The sequence below is a fragment of the Ursus arctos genome, unplaced genomic scaffold (assembly GCF_023065955.2).
Source record: "Ursus arctos isolate Adak ecotype North America unplaced genomic scaffold, UrsArc2.0 scaffold_17, whole genome shotgun sequence".
In the NCBI taxonomy this organism is placed as follows: domain Eukaryota; kingdom Metazoa; phylum Chordata; class Mammalia; order Carnivora; family Ursidae; genus Ursus; species Ursus arctos.
This window is the reverse complement of record NW_026622841.1, coordinates 30,148,845-30,169,783: the sequence shown is the minus strand read 5'-3', so window position 1 is coordinate 30,169,783 and position 20,939 is coordinate 30,148,845. Positions and strand designations below refer to the sequence as shown.

Sequence of the window (20,939 nt, the reverse complement as noted above, 5' to 3'; positions counted from 1 at the left end):
AGAAATCTTTTGTTCTTCTTCTTCTTCTTCTTTTTTAAAAGATATTATTTATTTGTTTGAGAGTGAGAGAGGGCGAGAGAGAGCACGAGTGGTGGGAGGGGCAGAGGGAGAGGGAGAAGCAGACTCTTTGCTCAGTGGGGAGCCCGGGGCTCCATCTCAGGGTCTTGGGATCATGACCTGAGCTGAAGGCAGATGCTTAACTGACTGAGCCACCCAAAACTTTTGTTCTTCCTAAGAAATATCAAGAAGACCCTCCATAGGCTAGAGTTGGCCTTCAAGAAATGCAAAAAGATTTGGGAAAAGAATGGAGAAGAGGAGAAGCAAAGAGCAGCCAGAGGAAGCCCTAACCATAGATTTAATTTTGTGCATGTTAGCATCACCGGAGGTCCATTTCCTCTGTGGAGTCTTCTGGCACACGTACTCCAGTTCCAACTCTATAATCTTGACCTCAGCAATTTGCTTTAATCCCTACAGGACTTAATTTCTGTGTCTCTAAATCAAGAGAAATGAATGGTGCAAATTAGTACTACTCAAGACAGTTTGAGTGTCACTCATTAGAAATGAAGACTCTCAGGCCCCGCAGCCCACATTCACTGAATCAGAATCTTCAGTTTAGTAAGATTCCCTGGCGCATCATCCACACACTGGTCTAGAGAGGCTTTTCCTTCTCTTTGGGGAACAGATACAGCCAATTCTCATTATTCACGGATTCCGTATTTACGCATTTGCTTGCTCGTTAAGATTTATCTGTAACCCCCAAATCGATATTCGCAGCCATTACAGATGGGCACAGGGCAGTGAAAAGTCAGAGTCACCGAAGACATACACATTCCCAGCTGAGATCGAACAAGGCAATGCTGGGTCTTCTTGTTTCACTCCTCATAATGTAAACAAATGGTCTTTTTTGCAGTCTTTTAGTGCCACGCTGTGGTTTGTTTGTTTGTGTTTTGTGTTTTGCAATGGTGATTTCTGTTTAAAATGGCCTCCAGGTGCAGTGTTGAAGTGCCCTCTGGTGTTTCTAACACAAGAAGAATGTAACGTGCCTCCTAGAGAAAATACATGTGATAGGTGAGCTTCATTCTGGTGTGAGTTATAGTGCTTTGGCCATGAGTTCAATGTCAACAAATCAACAATATATATATTAAATCAGGTGTGTTTAAGCAGAAGCATACATCAAACAAGGTTATATATTCATTGTTTGACGGAAATGTTATGGTCGGAGGCTTGCAGGAACATAACCCTTTATTTCCCCTAAGAGCAAAATTTCAATATTCACTGATTCACTGCCCTGTGACCTTATAGAACATAACTACTGTGAACAACAAGAATCAGTGTACCCCTATTGGGTGAAGATAAAGGTACAATCTGAATATAGAATAATAGAAAAGATATTATTTAAAACTGATAGCTTTAAGCAAACATTAAGAGACAAATAGAAAATTACCATTTCACAAAACAACTAAAACTTAGCTCCAATTCTAAGAGTCTATGAGGTCTGGAAAGCCTCTGTTTCCTCTTAACTGCCATGAAGAGCCCCAGTATCGAACAGTGCTTTTGTGTTGTTTGTCTCTGTTGGTTCCCCGACTGGGGAGTTTCCAGGGGAAATCTGAAATTGCTTCCATCTTCCCCAAATCAGAGAGCCAGGAGAGATGGGAAGTAAGAGGCCAGCCCCTCCAGAGTGGGAAGTAGTGGTTTCATAAGCAAAGGAATTACCAATAGGTAATTGGGTGCCTCAAGATGAATGGATCCCTGTACCCGCTTGTTAGAATCTTGACAGTTTATATCGAGGCCTTAAAAGAGCTCAGTTATGTGTACTCTCCAGAGGGTCTCAACACCACATTGCTCAACAAAGCTGAATCCTTCCAAACGGTTCCACTATGGGAATGGTGGGCACAACGTACAGTACAGGACAGGGGAGGGGGCGAGGAGCCTGTGACTGCCTGGAGCCAGCTTCGGGGTCAACCTGTCATCACATCCTCTTCATGACCTCCTCCTACAGTTCTTAAGATAGAAAAAGAGACAATGTTTTGCCCTGCACCTTGGTTAGACTTGGTTTCTCTGAGAAGATGGAAGTCCCGGTGTTCTCTCCTTTGAGCCTTAAGTTTGTTCCCTTATTAAATTCCCCCTCCAGCCTGATAAGTATCCCTCTCATTCTGGAAAGAGTATTAACATTTGGAGCTCTTACAGTAATGAATGGCTTAAATCCAAGCAGACTCTCCAGTGGACAATTCTCCTTCTTTCCCCCTTTCTTTTTCATTCCAGGGATTCTTTTAGTGTTTACATAAGCTTTTTGTTTTGTTTCTTATTAAAAGATAAATTCCTGCAACACAGTGAGGGTCTTTTCCTTTTTTAGAGTCTCTGTTACTCTTTCCCTGTGCATTTACAGCATCTGGGTAGGTGGCAAAGTGACTTAAAATGACTCAAGAGATCACGAGGAATTACTTGTGTCACTAATTATTGCCTATGGACTCAGACCCTGATTGCTCCTCTTCCTTCTGTCTCAGAGAAGCAAGTCTGAGTGTTGGGTCAGCAACCTTTCTGTGATTAAATATTCATGCACAAACACAAATGCACACAGGCAAGGCAATAAGAAGTGCCAAAAATAACAGCAGCAGCTCCGTCCTGTGGAGCTTGTAGAAGCACAAGTAAAGAATGAACACAGATCAGAATTGCAGATCAAACATAATGTGAGCCGAGAATGCACTCATTGCAATGGGTTTCCCAACAGCAGTGAATTCTCAGGAATATCTAAAGTCATTGTCAACCCACAATATCCACAGAACAATGAACTGAAGCTCTGTGCCCTGTGATCTTACAAGTTAGGCTGCATGATGACATAGGGAACACACACTGAGGGATGCCAGTGGTGGCATCACATGCAGATGGGGAATACCATTTTCTCCCTGGTGAGACTGGAGGGGCCAATGTCTAGTATAAAGCTTGGTGTGGTTTGTGACACATTTAAGCACTCAGTAAATATTTATTACATAAATGGATGACCTGCAAAGATGCTAAGCGGACCAAAATCTCCTCCCTCTATGGAGTTAATCTGGAATAAATCAAGATGTTTACCTGAGAAGATAATCTACAGAGAGGCAGAGGGATCAATGGCAGTGCTAAATAACTAACACCGAGAATGCTAAAGATACTGCCATTAACAATTTTTTTTCTGTTGTAAAATGTAAGTTCAGGAATTGTTCTGGAATATTTCCTTACAGTTCGGTAAACATATCATGCCTTTTGGAGTCAGACCCGCTTAGCTCTGCAATGTATTAAGTTATTCATTGTATACAAATCACTTAATCTACCTTATTGTTACTTTTCTGTAAAATAGGGTAACAGCACCTACTTCATTAATTTGTTAACTAGTTAAATAAAATAATAGACGTGAAATTGCCTAACCGTTATCTGACATATAGTAGTTTTTCAAATGCTAGTTTCTTCCCTACTTTGCTTATACAACATCTGCCCTGTGACAGGAACTGAAGTAGGATGCAGTGCTGAATAAAATGTACACAATTCTTCTCTTGCAGAGCTCATGGCCTAGTGGGGGAGACAGCCATTAACCAAATAATTGTGATTGAAACTCTTGAAAGTACTGTGAAAGAAGAATGCAAAGAGGGATAGATTTTTGAGTGAGATGACTTCATCAGTGTTGGGAAGGAAGGTGAGGCCAGAGGAAGTTTCTCTCTGAGGAAACCAGCTTAGGCTTGCAGTGCAAAGATCTAATGGAATTTCCTTTGGCAGAGATGGGGGAGGAGGGTGGAGACTCTTCCAGGATCTAGTGCGATTTTGCAAAAGCCCAGAATTGATGGGGCTTAGATTTTTTTATTTGAGAGAGAGAGAGAGACCTTAAGAGTGAGCACAAGTTGGGGGAGGAAGGGCAGAGGGAAAGGGAGAGAGAATGTCAGGCAGACTCCTCATCCAGTGCAGAGCCCAACATGGGGGCTCGACCCCATGACCCCAAGATCATGACCCAAGCCAAAACCAAGAGTCAGGTGCTCAACCAACTAAGCCACCCAGGCACCTCAAAAATCTTTTAAAATCTTGACTCAAAGACTATAAATAACGATCAGATATTTCTCACACTGTTTTTTGGTCTCCTTTCCAAGGGCTGCATAAGAGATCACTTTCATATTAGTGAGAGAGATGAAGAGACACCGAGATCCCCCTACAACAATGTTCCTAGGGCATGACCTAATCATACTTCCTAGGGGAGATAGGACTCCATTTCTCTTTTATAGCTGAGATTCTTGATAGGAATATTATTCAGCTACAAGTTTTCTTTTCTCAATTGTAATACAGAAAGAGGAGCTGCTTCTATTACATAATAGAAGTATTACAAAGGCACACACATGCAAGATATATGTTAATTATTTCCCAGAATACCTCATGCTTTTGATTTTTTTCCCCCATTTTGTAGCAGATAGAAATTACCTTCTTGAATGGAACTGCTCAGGCCTTGTGGGTTCCCCCACATTAGCAGACTTTCTCAAAGTCCACCATTTCCCACACTGTAACTTGGTAACAGGCCAAGAGTCTTGGTTTATGAGGTAGGGGTTTTCAAGTTTCCTGACACTATTTGTTCTATCATGTAATTAGGTTCTAAAACACCTGGAGTAAATGGAAAACCTGTAAAGGCATTTTTTTAAAATTGAAGAAAAGGGAATAATGATGCTATTTTAATCTCATGATATCATAGCCATTTCTTTCTTTTTTTAAATGATAGTTTTATTTTTTTATTTATTATTTATTTTTTAAAGATTTTATTTATCTATTTGAGAGAGAGAGCAAGCAAGAGAGAACAGGAACAGTGGGGGGAGGGAAGCAGAAGGAAAGGGAGAAGCAGACTCCCTGCTGGACCCCTTGATCCCAGGACCCCGAGATCATGACCCGAACCGAAGGCAGACACTTAACGAACTGAGCCACCCAGGCCCCCATAGTCATTTCTTTCTTGATAGAAGCTTAATAACAGATGGTTCCTTTTTTAAGCTATAAGTGCAATTTTTTATTACTAGTGAAAGAAAAGAAATTAGGTGACAGGAACTGATGAAATACACTTGAGTCCTGGGCAACTTGAAGGAATGAACAGGTATCATTAAAATCTGTTATTTGAATAATTAAACATGAGATTGAAAGAGATGGAGAAAAAACCCACAAAATCCAAACTACAACTGCAGAGAGGTGAATTAAATATAGGCCCAAGTAGCCATGAAGTAGCCTACCATACAAAGAAAACACCTATACATAAAAAATACTTCCCTACAGACAGGCAGTAGGCAGTGATCTATAGAACTGTAGATTCTTGAAATACAAATTGTGTATTATAAGTGTTATATTTATGACTTGTGGGATCACGTGGGAAAAAATATCACTCTTTTCCTTTCAGAGTATGATGCCTAAGGCTCCCATTTCCTGTATGAACATGGCCTTGCCAACTGGACTGTGATACACAGATCTCCAAACCAACATCCTCCTGACTCAAGGTTGGTCTAGGAAAGGCACTTCCAGTTTTGGTTTCTGTGACTTATACCATGCTTCCATGACCTGCCAAAATCCTCCTCCTTAACTGGTGCATTAGTTTTTTTGGTTATTGTTATTGTTGTTGCATTAATATCTTTAACAATTACAATCCAGTCCTCTAAGATTTCCCTATTATTAATTTTTAATGTATTTTTTCTTGATGATTATCTTTAAAAAGTTAATATAGGTCTATCCTGGATTCTATAAATGAATATCTTAGAACTAAGTACTGACACTTCATTTTTATGCCTTTATCTGTGCTGTGTTTGTAGTCAATTAGTACCAATTAGTATTATTTTTTTAACTGTCATGAGCTAAGGAGAAATGGACAGAGATAGACTTAAGACCAAAAAAAAATGCTTTGGGGGTCCAAGTAAAAGTCAAATGCCATTATGGTACTTATACTCATGAAGATTTCATAGTAATTTGAATAAAAAAGGAGGCAAGAAAATTGTATTGCTATGTGGTATACAGCTGTACAGACATGCTGAATTTCAAAGAATCAGTCCTGTAGGAGGAGTCAATACATGTTGTAGGCAATAGTTTCAGCAAAAAGACTACGTATTATATTAAGTTTGTTAATTTGAAGTTTTTTATATTGAATTTGTAAAATTAAAAAATAATTTATAAGAATTTTAAGTTAGATATATGTATGTATACATATGGAGTTTTACTTAGGTCTATACATTAATTAACATAATGAAAGTAATTTAAGTTAGCACTAGGATCAAAGAATTTGTCCTTCACAAAATGTCACAATTTTATTCAATTTTGATAAACCTGTTTCACATCAAACCTCACACCCATTCCTGGAATTATCCCATAGATGGGGCACTTGTAATTATTTGTTTTACTGTTGGACAGCTCTGATGACTAGAAAGTTTAATTTTTATTGTTTGCTGATATTATATTTCCTATAAGTTCCAACCATTGGTAGTAGTTATATTTAATAACATATCAGTTCTGTTCTCTTTTTGTGGGAATTTTAAGTTATAGGAGAATAACTATCATGTTTTTTCCATAGTCTTGCTTTCACAAGTATTTGTGAGAACTTACTTTGGCCAAAGCATTATGCATAAGCCACATTTTGCCTTTCCCACTTAAATAGCTACACTCCTTCTAACCTTTCCTTGAAACATATTTTCCCCCTAATTACTGTAATTTATGCAAACTCTAGCCATGTCCTTGTCACAATGTGGCAGTGAAAAATAAACATATACAAAATGGAAAATTTTATTCGATATCACCAATAATAAAAATAGGAATTACTAAACTCAACAATGCATTAAGCACTAATGGGGGCAGGTATAGAAGTAAATGGCACACTATTCTTGCCTTCCAAGAGTTTTGAATCTAGTTAGAAATAAAGATTATGAGATTAGATATTAAATTATAAAAATAAGCATTGTAGGAGTTCAGATGATTCAGAAAACTGAGTTCTAGATCGTTGGTGGATGTTACTAGGTTCTAACTAGGGTTGTCTTGAAAACTACACTGGGTCTGAATATTACTAGTGTAAACAAGAACCAAATGTTTTCCTCAAAGTATCATAAATATCGGTAGAGCCAAACTGGAACCCAGGTTTCTCGGTTATTTGTCTAGTCCTTTCTCCACTCTTTACAGCACAAAGAGGAAATTTTTCCTTGAGATAGCAAATTAGTGATTAAATCTGCAATTTTCCGAAAGGCCACTGGAAATAAAACGTCGCAAAATTCTAATTCTTGTGATTGCTCTCTGTTTAGCCTGCAACGCGTTAAGTCTGTTAACATTCTTTTTGAGTTGAATTTTCTTTTGATTTTAGGAACAGCTCAAGCTCAAACGACAGCTTTACTTAAAAAAAAAGTTCTGTTAAGACAGGAAAAACACCGGAAGCCTGGAATGTAACCAGATAGGCCGTATTTCCGGAATCCTACCCTTAAGCAACATGTTGGTCTCCTCTTGCACATGCGCAGAAGGAAAAGTTGGGCGGGGAGTTCCTCTGCGTCAGGTAGCACTACGGGCAAGGATTGGTGGCACCAGGCGTGAGAGGCGGAACCGGAAGCGCCAGTGTTGTGGGGCTCAGCCTGTTCACTCCCGGCGTCTTTCCACCGCCTTGTTTCTAGCAGTTGGTGCTGCTTTTGCAGAGTGCCATGGGGGAAGCGGAGAAATTTCACTACATCTACAGTTGTGACCTGGACATCAACGTGCAGCTTAAGATGTGAGAGAATCGGGGCAGTGACTGGGATTGCTGGGGCTTAGGGACGCTGAGACAGGGGCCTGTGGGTTGGTGGGGAGAAGATGGTTATTAGCCTGAAGGCGTCCTGGGGGCGGCTGGGAGGGTTGTAGCCAGGGAAGCTGAGGAAAACCGGAGCAAAGGGGGAGTGGGGGCTTGTGAAAGGTTTGAGGGCTAGGTCTCTGGGAGAAGGATAGCGGTAGGAATATGCCCTTAAGTCCCATGGTGTTTTACTGTCTTCAAAGCATTTTGCTGCTGATAGCAACCTTTTGAAGTTTTTTACATTTTACAGATTAAGAAATCAAGTCTCAGTAAAGTCGTCCTCCCAACATTAGTACTTTAGAACAGGTCTGGCAGGTGGAATGGAGGCTACAGAAATTATGGAGAGACACAGGCAGATCTGGTAGTTGAGAATAAGATGAGTACATGGATACAGTATTAGAATCACGGGAGGTGATAGAGGCTTACGTCGAATCTTGAGGCAGTGTGACATTGTTTAGCCAGGGAAATTGGGAGTCAGTCAAAGATGAGGGTGCCAATTGCAAAGCGACCAGAAGGTATGAGAAAAGGCCTTGCAGGAAGATCTTGGAGCATCACAGTTGAAGTAAAGGCCAAGGGCATGACATCTTGAGATGAGATTAATGGAACCAAGATTGGGGATGGGTAGGACTGAGTTGGAAATTATGTCTCTTTTAAGGCAGTTTTATACAAGTATTTTCATATGTGAAAGCTATCAAAATTCTGAATCATATCATTCATAATATGTTTAGTCAGTATTCATCTAATGTGCCTCTGGCAGAGGGCTGCATACATGCAGTAAATACATTTTCTTAGTTGTCAGATGCATCTTTGAAGGATTGTTTTTATTTTCAGAAGTTACTTACTTCAGACTCTGACAAATCTTTTACTGTCCATTTTGTGGTCGTAGTAAAAATAATATTTCAACAACCAAACTATACTTTTGTAAAATAATTTACACACCCATTACAGGAAATTTCTACAGCATGTGGCACTCAATGCTTATATAGGACTGTATTACTGTCATTTGATAAAGGGCTTTCCTTCAGTTTCATTCCTCTCAGTATTTCTTGGACATATGAATAATTTTTTTTTGAAACTTTTGAACCTTCGAAGAAAAGAAAAAAAGTAAAAAACACTGGTCTGTCATTAACAGACACACACACATTGGGTATTTTGAGGCAAAGATAAAGCATAAATTTGGCAAAATTCAGTACTATTTTTTAGCTTCTGAGACTGCCATTGTTGATTATTGGGGGGGCAGGAAGTGTCAACTTAGAATTATATAATGAGCGAATAATGAATTCTTTAATTCAGTTTATTCTCCCCAGGCTTTTAGTTTATTGCGACAGTTTTAATAACTAGTTGCATTTTGTTGTCTCTTTTCTTAGCACCATAACCAGATACCAAACCGCCTGCAAGACATGATCACTTTGGATGTGCCAAAGCACTTTAAAAGTAACTTGTCTGAGACTGGCACATCATTAGCCTACCCCTCTGATTCTGATCTTCTTGTGTTGTCTCACTTATTTTGGTGATTGTTGGCATCATTCATCGGGTTGGTTAAGACAGGAAACTGAGTTCTGCACACACCCCTCTCTTACCTTCTCTGTTTAATCATTCACGAATTGTCTTGAATCTGCCTTCATATATTTGATCGTGCCCCCTTTTTTACCCCACAACCTTGGCCTTAGTCTACCTTTTTCCTTTTTAATGTGGACTGAAAGTCTTTTTTTTTTTTTTTTTTTAAAGATTTTATTTATTTGACAGAGAGAGAGACAGCACAAGCAGGGGGAGCAGAAGAGGGAGAAGCAGGCTCCCCACTGAGCAGGGAGCCCAATGTGGGGCTCTATCCCAGGACCCTGGGATCATGACCTGATCGTAAGGCATCTGCTTAACTGACTGAGCCACCCAGGCACCCCGGATTGAAAGTCCTCTAACTGATCTCCTTGCTTTCAGTCCTTCCTCTCCATTATGTTCTTATAGCCCTGCCAAAAGTACAAATCTGATTACATTACTCTCACTTCAAATAATTTATTTAACAGATTTTTGAATGTTCACTTTGTGTCAAGTACTGTACTGAATATGGTGGCTACTAGCTTCATTTTCTACCTACTTTTCATTCTTGTCTTTAGCTTCTTTACCTCATGAGCTTTATGCTTTAGCTATACCGAACAACTTGTAGTTTCCCAAACATACCTTCTTGCTTCTTTGCATCTGTATATGGTGTTCTTTTCTTCTGGGATGACTCCCTACCTTTTTGGCTCTCATCTCCCATATATTGCTTGGGCTCATTTCAGGCATCTATCTGGGATACTAAGCTCTTGCTCCCAAGCAAGTTTATCTGCTCCTGAAACTTTTTGGTATGTTTTTCTGTAGTAGGAGGGCCATTGGCTTTGGCCTCTTTTTTTTTTTTTTTAATAGATTTTATTTATTTATTTTAGAGAGAGAACACAAGCAGGGGAAGGGGCAGAGGGGGAAGCAGGGTCCCCACTGAGCAGGGAGCCCGACATGGGGCTTGATCCCAGGACCCTGAGATCATGACCTGAGCCGAAGGCAGACACCTAACTGAGTCACCCAGGCACCCCACTTTGATCTCTTTTGCCATCTCTGTTACTTATTTTGTTATCTTGAATAATGACCTTGATGGCTGAGTGTCTGCTTCATTATTTATAAAAGGAGAAAAAGGTGAAAAGTAAGAAAGAGTGCATAAAATCCCTGGCACAATATTTGGCATAATCTTGATGTCCAAGCAATGTTCCTACCTCTTTTTTAATGTCTTGTACATATCTTTTATGACTTACAACATTGTATTTTTTAATTAAAGAACTGATCAGATAATATATTTACATTGTAACAGAATTTTTTTTTTTTTAAGATTTTATTTTATTTATTCGACAGAGATAGAGACAGCCAGCAAGAGAAGGAACACAAGCAGGGGAGAGGAAGAGGCAGGCTCATAGCAGAGGAGCCTGATGTGGGGCTCGATCCCATGACGCCGGGATCACGCCCTGAGCCGAAGGCAGACGCTTAACCGCTGTGCCACCCAGGCGCCCCTACATTGTAACAGAATTTAAAGAGTAATAAAAAAAATATGCAGTTCAAAATAAGTGGAAGCAAAGATCATCTTCTTGTAATGTGTTGTTTATCTTATCTTTCATTTTTGGTCTGCTATGCCTAGTACAGTGAATGTTTGTTGAATGAATGAATACATGAGTAAGTGCTCAGCTTGAATTTAACAAAGGGAAACTAAGGCCTGGAAAACTGGTGATAGCTAGAAGGTAGATCAAAAGTTGGTGACAGGATTTAAAATTAAGTAAAAGCCTAAAATAGAGAAATATGTTGGTGAAGATTGGAATGATCTTAGGTATATTGGGACTTTAAGAGACCTTTATTAGATGTAAAAGTGACTTTAATTTTATATTCAAGAAAATGTTGAGGTAGCAGACGGTTGCTGCAATACAGCCATAAACTGTTCTTAGTATTTGTTGTGTATATGTTTAAAAAATATGTCTAAACATTATTGTTCTTATGCCTCCAGAGGAAGTTTGGAAGGGAAGAGAGAACAGAAGAGTTATAAAGCTGTTCTAGAAGACCCAATGTTGAAGTTTTCAGGACTGTACCAAGAGACATGCTCTGACCTTTATGTTACTTGTCAAGTTTTTGCAGAAGGGAAGCCTCTGGCTTTGCCAGTGAGAACATCCTACAAAGCATTTAGTACGAGATGGAAGTAAGTTGTTGTCTTGCATATGGTGGGTTCCAGACTATTCTCTCATTTCTTTATAGATGTTGCAAGTATGATTTGGTAGGGATTACAGAGGAAATCTTTAAAAAAATTGTATTTAATACCTATAAGCATTGATCCAGTAGTTTAAAGCAGTAACCTACACAGATGGAATAAAGTATCATATATAGTAGTATTATGAGTGCCATTTAGGTAGAAGTGAATTTGTGTTTGTATTCAGTATATTGACATATTTTTATAAGAACTTGACTGATTCACAAAATGACCCAAACCAAAAATACATGTGTAACATCTTTACATTTTCTACCACTCTGTGCCCTGAACATGTGAACATTCCTGGATAGTATGAAATGTTGTCCAACCTGGTATTTGGTGCTCAGATTTGATGAAATCTCTCAGACAACAGAAGTGTCTGTTGTCATCTGTTCTGATAAGATTTTTATTATTATTTTAAATATGAAACCTTTTTTTTTTTAAGTTCATGGTTTATTGAGCATGGTATGTTAGCAAACTATTGTTGGGATGCAAGGTAAATATAATGAACATGAAGTTCCTGTTTTTCCAAAACACTCTTTTGGGTCCTAAATTTAGAGTCTTGTCTCTGTCTCTTCTTATTTGATAGATTATGTGGTATAGTTTTGTTGTACCTTCAGTGAGTGTTATTCAGCACCCTGGGAGGCTCAAGGCAGGATACACAGGTTGTGTGCCTCTTAAGAAGAGAACTTATACCCACAGTGTTAATGAAGACAAGGTGTGACCAAATGGGACTACCAGGTTGTGTTGTTGAGCACATAACCCTGTGTCTACCAAGTGTGGTGTAGTAGGCTGGAAAGGGTTTTTCAGAGAGCAGAAACCTGAGCTCTAGTGATCTGGCTACATCGAAACCAACTGTTTTAATAGTGTAATTTCTTTAGTAGTCTTTCTGTGGCTAACTATAAACACATACAAACACACCCAAGTATGTATGCATATGTGTATATATACACACACATATATACACACTTGTTATTTTGGAAAATTTCAAACCTGTAAATACAGAGAGAATAATATATAATGAACTTCCAAGGCCCAGTCACCTAGCTTCAGTAATTACTAACTCAAAGCCAATTGTGTTTCATCTATACCTGCAGTTATTTTGAAGCAGATTCCAAATATTATATCATTTTAATGGTATTTCTGTATATTTCTTTTTTAAAGAAAACTATAGTACCATAAAAACATCTAAAACAATGGACCAGGATTTCTTAATTGTGTTGTTTTTTTGTTTTTAGAATTTTTTTTTTTTTTTAAGATTTTATTTATTTGTCAGAGGGAGAGAGAGAGTGCACAAGGATGAGGAGCGGCAGGCAGAGGGAGAAGCAGGCTTCCTCCTGAGCAAGGAGCCCGACGCGGGGCTTGATCCAAGGACCCTGGGATCATGACCTGAGCCAAAGGCAGACTCTTAACCACCTGAGCCACCCAGTTATCCCTGTGTTGGGTTTTTAAACTGGAATCAGGAAATCTGTAAAAACCTGAAATTGTATGCAGAAATTTGTATCTTATGCATTTTTACAGGGACAGAACTCAAAACTTTTGTTAGCTTTTTTGAGGTGGCTTGTGACTTCAAAAAAGTCTTAAAACTACAAATTTAGGTCTAGACAGTCAACATTTATGGTGAGTTCCACTTTTCTTGGTAAGGGAAATTGTATAGTGGTTTTGTTCCATGCCTTAGCAATAAAGAAAATTAGAGAAAAAGCAAATTCCCAGTTATAGGGGCCGGGTGTGCAGAGGGAAAAAGAGAAGCAGACTTCCTGCTAAATAGGGAGCCCAACGTGGGGCTTGATCCCAGGACTCTGGGTTCGTGACCTGAGCCCAATGCAGAGGCTTAACCTACTGAGCCACCCAGGTGGCAGGTGGATTTAGTCATAAGCTCAGTGAGGGTTGCAGGTGTGGGGAAGGGATGATGCATGGGGAGGGAGAGAACAAAATGGTGTTAAGAGTTCACAGCTCTTAGATGTCTGATCAGATCTTTTCATAATTTCTAGAATATCTTAGGTAGTTTTGAAACTATTTTATAGCTGCAGATTCATTTTCTTCAAAAGAACTCTTCTGCAAAAGTCTGGTGTAAAGCAAGTTAAAGTGGTAGTTGCTTTGATTTGAAAACTGTGGGGGGGGCATGGTTTTGGATGGCAAAAGGTTTGAGGTGATTGCTTGATCATAAGCATTATCTTCTAGGCAAAGGACAGAATATAGAGGTAAGAATTTTCATAGTTCATTTTAGAAATTGTTGCAAATTTTTCTAACTTTATCCTGTGTTAATGGATCTCTGGTTTTTTCCTTGTCACAAAATGACACTGCTTAGTATTTACCTTTTCAGTCTGGACCACTGTGTGGATAATAATTAAATAAATTTATTTATTTCCTCAAGTTTATCTGTAGTGGAGAATGGCTTTTTTGAGCATATGATTTATTTTTTTAAAGAACTTCCTAGAAGAAAAGGATTTAATGACTTTGATTTTCCTTTAAATTGGTAGTCATGTCGAATTTTCCTACAAGTCCTTGAATTTATATGGTGGGTATAAATGATTTGTCCTTTAAGTTTTTGAAAATTCTGTTCAGTTTCTTACCAATGCAGATGTGTTTGACCTAGACTGGGATATGCCCCTTGGATAATAATTTTGAGCAAACAGAATAATTTTAAGTAAACAAACAGTTCTGTGTGTCTGCTGGGTATTACTTTGTGTATTGTTTGCATAGTTTTCTTTTGGGATTTTAAAAGCCATCTGTTGTTTAAGGGAGTTGAAATTATCAAATAGATTCAGTGTGAAGTTTGAATGCAGAAGAAAATTTGCAGAGATGAATAGAGAATTTAAAAGAAGAGCTGTGTTGTCATGACTAAATTATTAAGAACAAACATTCCTTAGTGAAATGATATCTACAGCTGTGCTTTAGAAGCATAAAAAACTGATAGCTAAGCATTATCGGTGTTAATGAAATAATTTGAAGAGCAGAAAAATCTCATGTTAAAAATTGTCACATGTGTGTCCAAAGCATGTGGTAACTTGGTAACTTCTTCATGTTATGAAGGTAGTAGTAACTTCTTCATGTTATGAAGGTAGTGGATAGTCTAGTTTGACCTCTTTAAAGTTTTGGTTGTGGTTTTCTGCTTTGTTGAGGTACTGTTGTATATTATAGGACAATATTATCCGTAGCAGCATTTTGAGTGATTCTGAGTTTGTTCTCTTCATAACATAAAACTATGTTCTGGAGAAAGCTTATAGATGATCACAGTTTGGTTCAAAACAAGTTTGGTTCTGATAGGTTCGTGTTTTCCCAGATTTTTATTAGCCATTATTACATTCCTTGTGTCTTAGTGATACTGTCTGAATTTTTTTCTTTTCTTCCGTTTTTTTTTTAAAAGAATTTATTTATTTATTTGTGTGAGTGGGAGAAAGAGAGAGAGAGCACGAGCAGGACAAGGAGGGAAAGGCAGAGGGAGCGGGAGAATCAGGCTCCCCGCTGAACAGAGAGCCCTACATGGGGCTCAATCTCAGGACCCTGGGACCATAACCTGACCCAAAGGCAGACATGTAACCCACTGAGCCACCCAGGCGCCTCTGGAATTTCTTGATTAAAGAATTTACCAGTGTTGATTTTCATAAGCTTGGCTTTTCAAAATTTTTTTCATGTGTTCTGTATTTAAACTTGAAGTTGCCCACATCAAAATTAAGGTAAGTGCTTCATTTTTTGTAGTATTAACCTAATCTTTTGGGCCATTTTCTCCAGACAGATCTTCTTACACGGTTTGTTCATTTAAAAGGAAGTTTACACACACACACACACACACACGACACATTTTACTTCCTTAGTATTGCAGAGATATTGCAGAGATTCCTTAGTATTGTGTTTATGTTGACTTTATTTCCATAGCTGGAATGAATGGCTGAAACTGCCAGTTAAGTACCCTGACCTGCCCAGGAATGCCCAGGTGGCCCTCACAATATGGGATGTGTATGGACCAGGAAAGGCAGTGCCTGTGGGAGGAACAACGGTTTCACTCTTTGGAAAATACGGGTAAGCATTTTTGTCTTCTCTATAGGAGTGTTGGGAGCGCTTTTCTTTTTGGGAGAGCTTTAGTAGTTTATACCCAGTCTGATTCTCCGTGTCGTAGGAAGTGAAAACCTATTTGGTAGATATGATTCCTTCATTCTCGAGACTGAATTTGACACATATTTCCTACGGGATATGCAGATAAATTAATTAAGAAACCTGTTAGTGATTGGTAATGTGATTTCTGTTTGAAAATAGTCATTAGAAACTAGAATCTTGCTAGAAAAAGAGACTATTTGGTATGTATTGTAACTTCACTGTTAATAGAATTTTTTTGTTTTCTCAAAATAGTGACAGGACAATAAGCAGGTTTAAAAAGCACAAATTTGCTAATAATGATTATAATAGAAAAGTTTTCAACTCAGTGTTTAAAAATTTACAGGTAATAGAAGATAATTGTAAAAAAACAAAAGCATGATCCTGAAGGGTATTTTTTCTCTTGCAACAGAAGGATCACTACCTTTAGAGGATTGGTGATACTCTTTTTTTCTTTTTTCTTTTTTTTTTTGAGATTTTATTTATTTATTTGAGAGAGCGAGCAAGAGCATGAGCAGGGGGAGGGACAGAGGGAGAGGGAAAAGCAGACTCCCCGCTGAGCAGGGAGCCTGACTTGGGGCTTGATCCCAGGGTCCTGGGATCATGACTTGAGCCGAAGGCAGACATCCAACCGACTGAGCCACCCAGGAACCCCGAGAATTGGTGATATTCTATTATTCTTTTCTGTGTTTATTAATTGAGATTTTCAACTAAAGGACATGGTCTTTCATCAAGTATTGAGTTACCTTGGTATACAGTTCATGTAGGAAAGACAGGTGAATGTTCAATTTTTTCCCCTTTACCAATTTTAAGAATGAGTTGGTGTTCTGGTAAATTTTGTATTTTAGGATTGATTTTTTCTTTCTTTTTGTTTTTAAGTTTTGTCATAAACTTTTAGTCTTAAACATTTCTGAAATGTTTCAGTTAATTCCTGTCTTTAGTCTTTATGATGCTCAAAAAGTCCCATTTTTGGTCAGTAAGAGTCCCTTCAAGCTGATCCCATGTTTTTTTGACAGTACTCCAGTAGTCATTGGTAGCTTCTTTGCTTTCTGGTAGACAAGCTATTTCAGGCTCATTTGGCAATTTTCCACCCCAGAAAATTTCTTTCTTCTGAAAGAAGCCCTAATTCTTTTCAGTGCGAAATGGTAGAGAACTAAATCTGGGTATTATCGAACTAACTAGTTTTTGTCCATTTTAAAGTTGTAAAATTTTATCTCCTGAATTAATTTTCACATCATTAAATGTAAATGAAGATGTTTATATTTTGGTAGGTTCATTTACTGGTTGTGTGTATGTTTCTGTGAATTGTTTCTTAATGCCTTTTGCCCATTTTTTTTTTTTCAAAAATTGAAATACAGCTCACATGCCCTAAAAGTCTGGTTTTTTTTTTTTTTTTTTTGAGTTGTCATTTTTCTTGTTAGTGTATAGGGGTCTTTGTAGATTAATGAAATTAGCCTTTTGCATATTACATGTTACAAATACTGTTTTCTTTGAATTAGTATATATTTCTTTGCTTGCCTTTCATGCATTTTAAATTATCATGTTGAATTGATCAGCTTTTATTTTTATGGCCTAAGAATTTAATGTTTTAGAAAGTCCTTTTCTATTTTTAAAAAATATTTCTTCTTACGGTTTCAGTCTTTTGCATTTAAGTATTTGATTCATCTAAAATCACTTTTGTGAGGGGTGTCTGGGAGGCACAGTCAGTTAAGCATCTGACTCTTGGTTTTGGCTCAGGTCGTAATCTGGGGGTCCTAAGATAGAGCCCTGCGTTGGGCTCCACACTTAGCGCAGAGTCTGCTCGAGATATCTTTCTCCCTCTGCCCGTCCCACTTGTGCTCTTGCTCGCGTATGCTCGCTGGCACTCAAATAAATAAATAAATAAATAAATCTTTAAAATTACTTTTGTGAAAGGAGTGATGTATTGGGAATCAACTTAAAAAAAAAAAAAAACCCCAACAAATGGCTGGTTATTTGTCTTAACACTATTAAATTTGCCATTGTTTCCAAATATTTTGAAATGGTACTTTTGTATATTCAATTCATCATGTATTGAAGTCTGCTTCTCTTAGACTTAGTAGTACATCATATGGTGGTGGTTAGGGATGCAGAATGTAGAACTAGGTTATCTGTGTTCACATCCTGACTCCTTTAATGTGTGTGTACCCTTAGGGAAGTTATTTAATCTCCTTCTGCCTCAGTTTCCTCATCTCTAAAATGATATAACAATAGTATTTACCTTACAGAGTAGTTTATGATGATAAATTACTGAACACACATAGTTAACTTACTGAATGTTTGGTAAATATTGGCTGTCATTATTTCTGAGCTATTCTGTTAGTTTTGAATACTATTATATTATAAAATGTTTTAATACTGGAGGGCGATGATCTTCCTTATTTGCCTTCCTTTTATAATTTCTCTGGATATCCTGTTTTGTTAGATAACTTTTATTATTTCCTCAAATAAAAAAGCTCATTGTATTTTGTTAGGAAATCATATTGAAATATGTATGTTAATTAAGGAGAGAATTGACACCTTTGTAATACTGAATTTTTCCATCCAGAAATAGGGTGTGTCAGAAAGGCTTCAACTCATGAATAAAACCTAGGTGTAATTTCATTTAGAATAGCTTGGTTGCTTAGTAATATGACGATATTTTAGTTTAATGTAACTATTAGATATTTATTATTGAAATACATGTAAGAACAAATTTAGACATAGTCTGACACATTAGATATAATTTGGGTAAAATATCGGGTTACAGTAGAATGGACATATTATTAAATCACTATTGTTCCTTTTCCAGAGTATTTGTTCCTTTTTACTTTACTAGGGTGGGGTTTGCTTGTCACACAGAAGAAAAATGGGCAACAGTTTATTTTTCTTATTATATAGTTAGTGGTTAAATGTTCTTGAGAACAGTTACCAGATAGACTGCTTGGTTTTTCCTCTTGGCCTTTTTATAATTTACCTTCTGGAGTAATCTGCCAGAGGTTCCCTCATAAAAGCAGCTCTTTTAGTACACCTTTGCATTTTAGGTGACTTTAGGATATAATATGAGGAGACACTGACTAGATGGTAAGTGTGAGATGAAATTTCCACAGAAGTGCAGTGAGATGAACTGCCTAAAGCCAAACAGACTCTCAAGTTAACATTTGTGGTGGGGTTTGACTTGACTTTTTGGTTTTGAAAAGTACGTGAAGTCAGTAGTAACCACCTCTGAATAAAAAGCACCTGGTAAGCTCACCAGACAAGCATCTTCCTATGTTCTCATTGAATTTGGTAAGAGTGTGATGGGGCCCAAGATTCAGCATTTGTAGTGTGCATCCTGAGTGATTCTGCAGACCTGTAGATCACAGTTTGCAGAACACCACATTAACCTTTTTGTAGTAGTCTACTTGTCGGGCATAGGCTTACAGTTGTTTTCAGAGTTTCTTCCTTGACTTCATCCCATTGCTCGCTTTATTTGTATTTCTGTATGAATCCCAGTAAAAGACAACTTCCTTTACCTCCCATCCAAACTGTGGTGGAAATGTGCCTGAAAGATAAATCAGTAGTATTTGTTCTACTTTATGAAGTAATTTTTTTTAAAGATTTTATTTATTTATTTGATGCAGAGACAGCCAGTGAGAGAGACAGCCAGTGAGAGAGAGACAAGCAGGGGGAGTGGGAGAGGAAGAAGCAGGCTCCCAGCAGAGGAGCCTGATGTGGGGCTTGATCCCAGAATGCCAGGATCATGCCCTGAGCCGAAGGCAGACGCTTAACGACTGAGCCACCAGGCGCCCCTACTTTATGAAGTAATTAAACCCCAGATATTTCCATGAACGTAGTAGTAGCAGTAAGTGGGACTTAAACTTCAATTCACATTTCTAATAGTAAATTAAGACTTCGAATCTTGGAGAGTCATCTCTTTTCTCTTAACTGGACAATAGATCATGCTGTCCCTCCAGATCATGCTGTTCCTCCAGATCATGCTGTTCTGAATACCTGAGATGTCAGATGCACGTGAAACATGTTGGAGAGCAGTACTGATTCTGTGACATTTCCCTCGCTTAGAGCAGGGTTTCTCAAATAGGAGTTGTTGACTTACTACTTTCAGAATTCCTGCCTTATTTTTGTACTAAGTATACTCTTACGTACTTGATTTTTTATTTGAACCAGCTCACTTCTTTTTTTAACTTTAATTTAGTTTGAAGCAAAAGCTTAATATCCCTAATATACATGGAAAACAAGTATTATTTGACATTGATGGGTAAGGATAAAATACAATGAGAATAACCATGTTATTAGGTTTTGGAAATTGAAGGAAAAAAACTGCAGTGAAATATAAATGATAGTAAATGTATTTGATTTGCAAAATACATAAACAGTACCTACAGAGAAAGTCCTTCTTTAATTGGAATGGTTCTTTTTGTGCCTAGTCAGATATTCAGCTCACCGTCACGTAATTGAAGGTAAAAAACAAGGTTTTACATCAACATTTTCTTTGTTAATTAGTCCAGTTCCTATGTGGTTGTACGTCATCGGTTAGCCAGATGATAACATCAGATTTTAATAGAGGTTTCTGGATACTTTGAACAGTGGGGAAGGAATGCAGAAAAGCTGGATCACCTACTCCTGTTCCCTGTAGGTTGATGTTTATACTGACCTTCACCTCAGAAAAAGAAGCATAAGAAACTTTAGGAAATTAAAATAACTCCTTCTTTTTCTGTGTGTCCTGGGGCCCTTCCTTGAGGGCGAAGTGGGTTGTAGTCGCTATGAGCCCAGGAATCCCCTTGCATGGGCCTGGACTTTATGTGCAGCTTCTGGTACTGGCGCTCTTGTGCCACCAGTCAGGATGTCCCCGGCGCTGTGGCAGGGTGCACAGATTCGCTTGGACTGCTGGGTCACAGCTGCTTCTCTGCATGCTGCTGCTGACGTTCAGGGAGAGAAAGAAGCATCAGTCTTCTGCGTGTCCTCAGCAGGAAGCCTGTGCAGATTTTTTTCCACCGACTGTTAAAAATCATGTCATGTGCCACCACAGTTTTTGTGACTTAAGGAAATAGTGCTTTAGACTATAGTTTCTTCAGATGTTTTTGAACAATGACAGCACACCAGTTGCTCCTCATCTTTTTCCCTAAATAGTCCTGGTATGGACTTCAGAGCTTTTAAAAAGTGGTGTTCAGAGTGTGTAATAGTTGTCGTATAGCATTGGGAACCTTGTGACTACCAGCTTTTGTATTTGCTCATGTCTCTTTGGTATACTTGAGTCCATGTGAAGCAGTGCTTTTTGGAGTATAGTATAATTAATAATTGAAAGACTGATCTCTTAAG

The 20,939-nt window shown here is 38.1% G+C and overlaps 1 protein-coding gene across 3 annotated transcripts in view; it reads left to right on the top strand.

The window, feature by feature from the left end:
• The first annotated feature begins 7,546 nt into the window (after window positions 1-7,546).
• Window positions 7,547-20,939, top strand: part of PIK3C3 (phosphatidylinositol 3-kinase catalytic subunit type 3) — a 138,466-nt gene continuing 125,073 nt past the window's right edge. Inside the window, exons 1-3 of one of the 3 annotated variants that reach the window (XM_026496225.4) lie at window positions 7,547-7,720; window positions 11,295-11,483; window positions 15,408-15,551. In XM_026496225.4, the coding sequence (XP_026352010.3) occupies window positions 7,653-7,720; window positions 11,295-11,483; window positions 15,408-15,551 (401 nt within the window). In that variant the 5' untranslated portion in view covers window positions 7,547-7,652. Of the gene's footprint in view, window positions 7,721-11,294; window positions 11,484-15,407; window positions 15,552-20,939 lie in introns of those variants that run through there. The other 2 variants (XM_044382970.3, XM_057313118.1) reach the window with 2 other exon arrangements.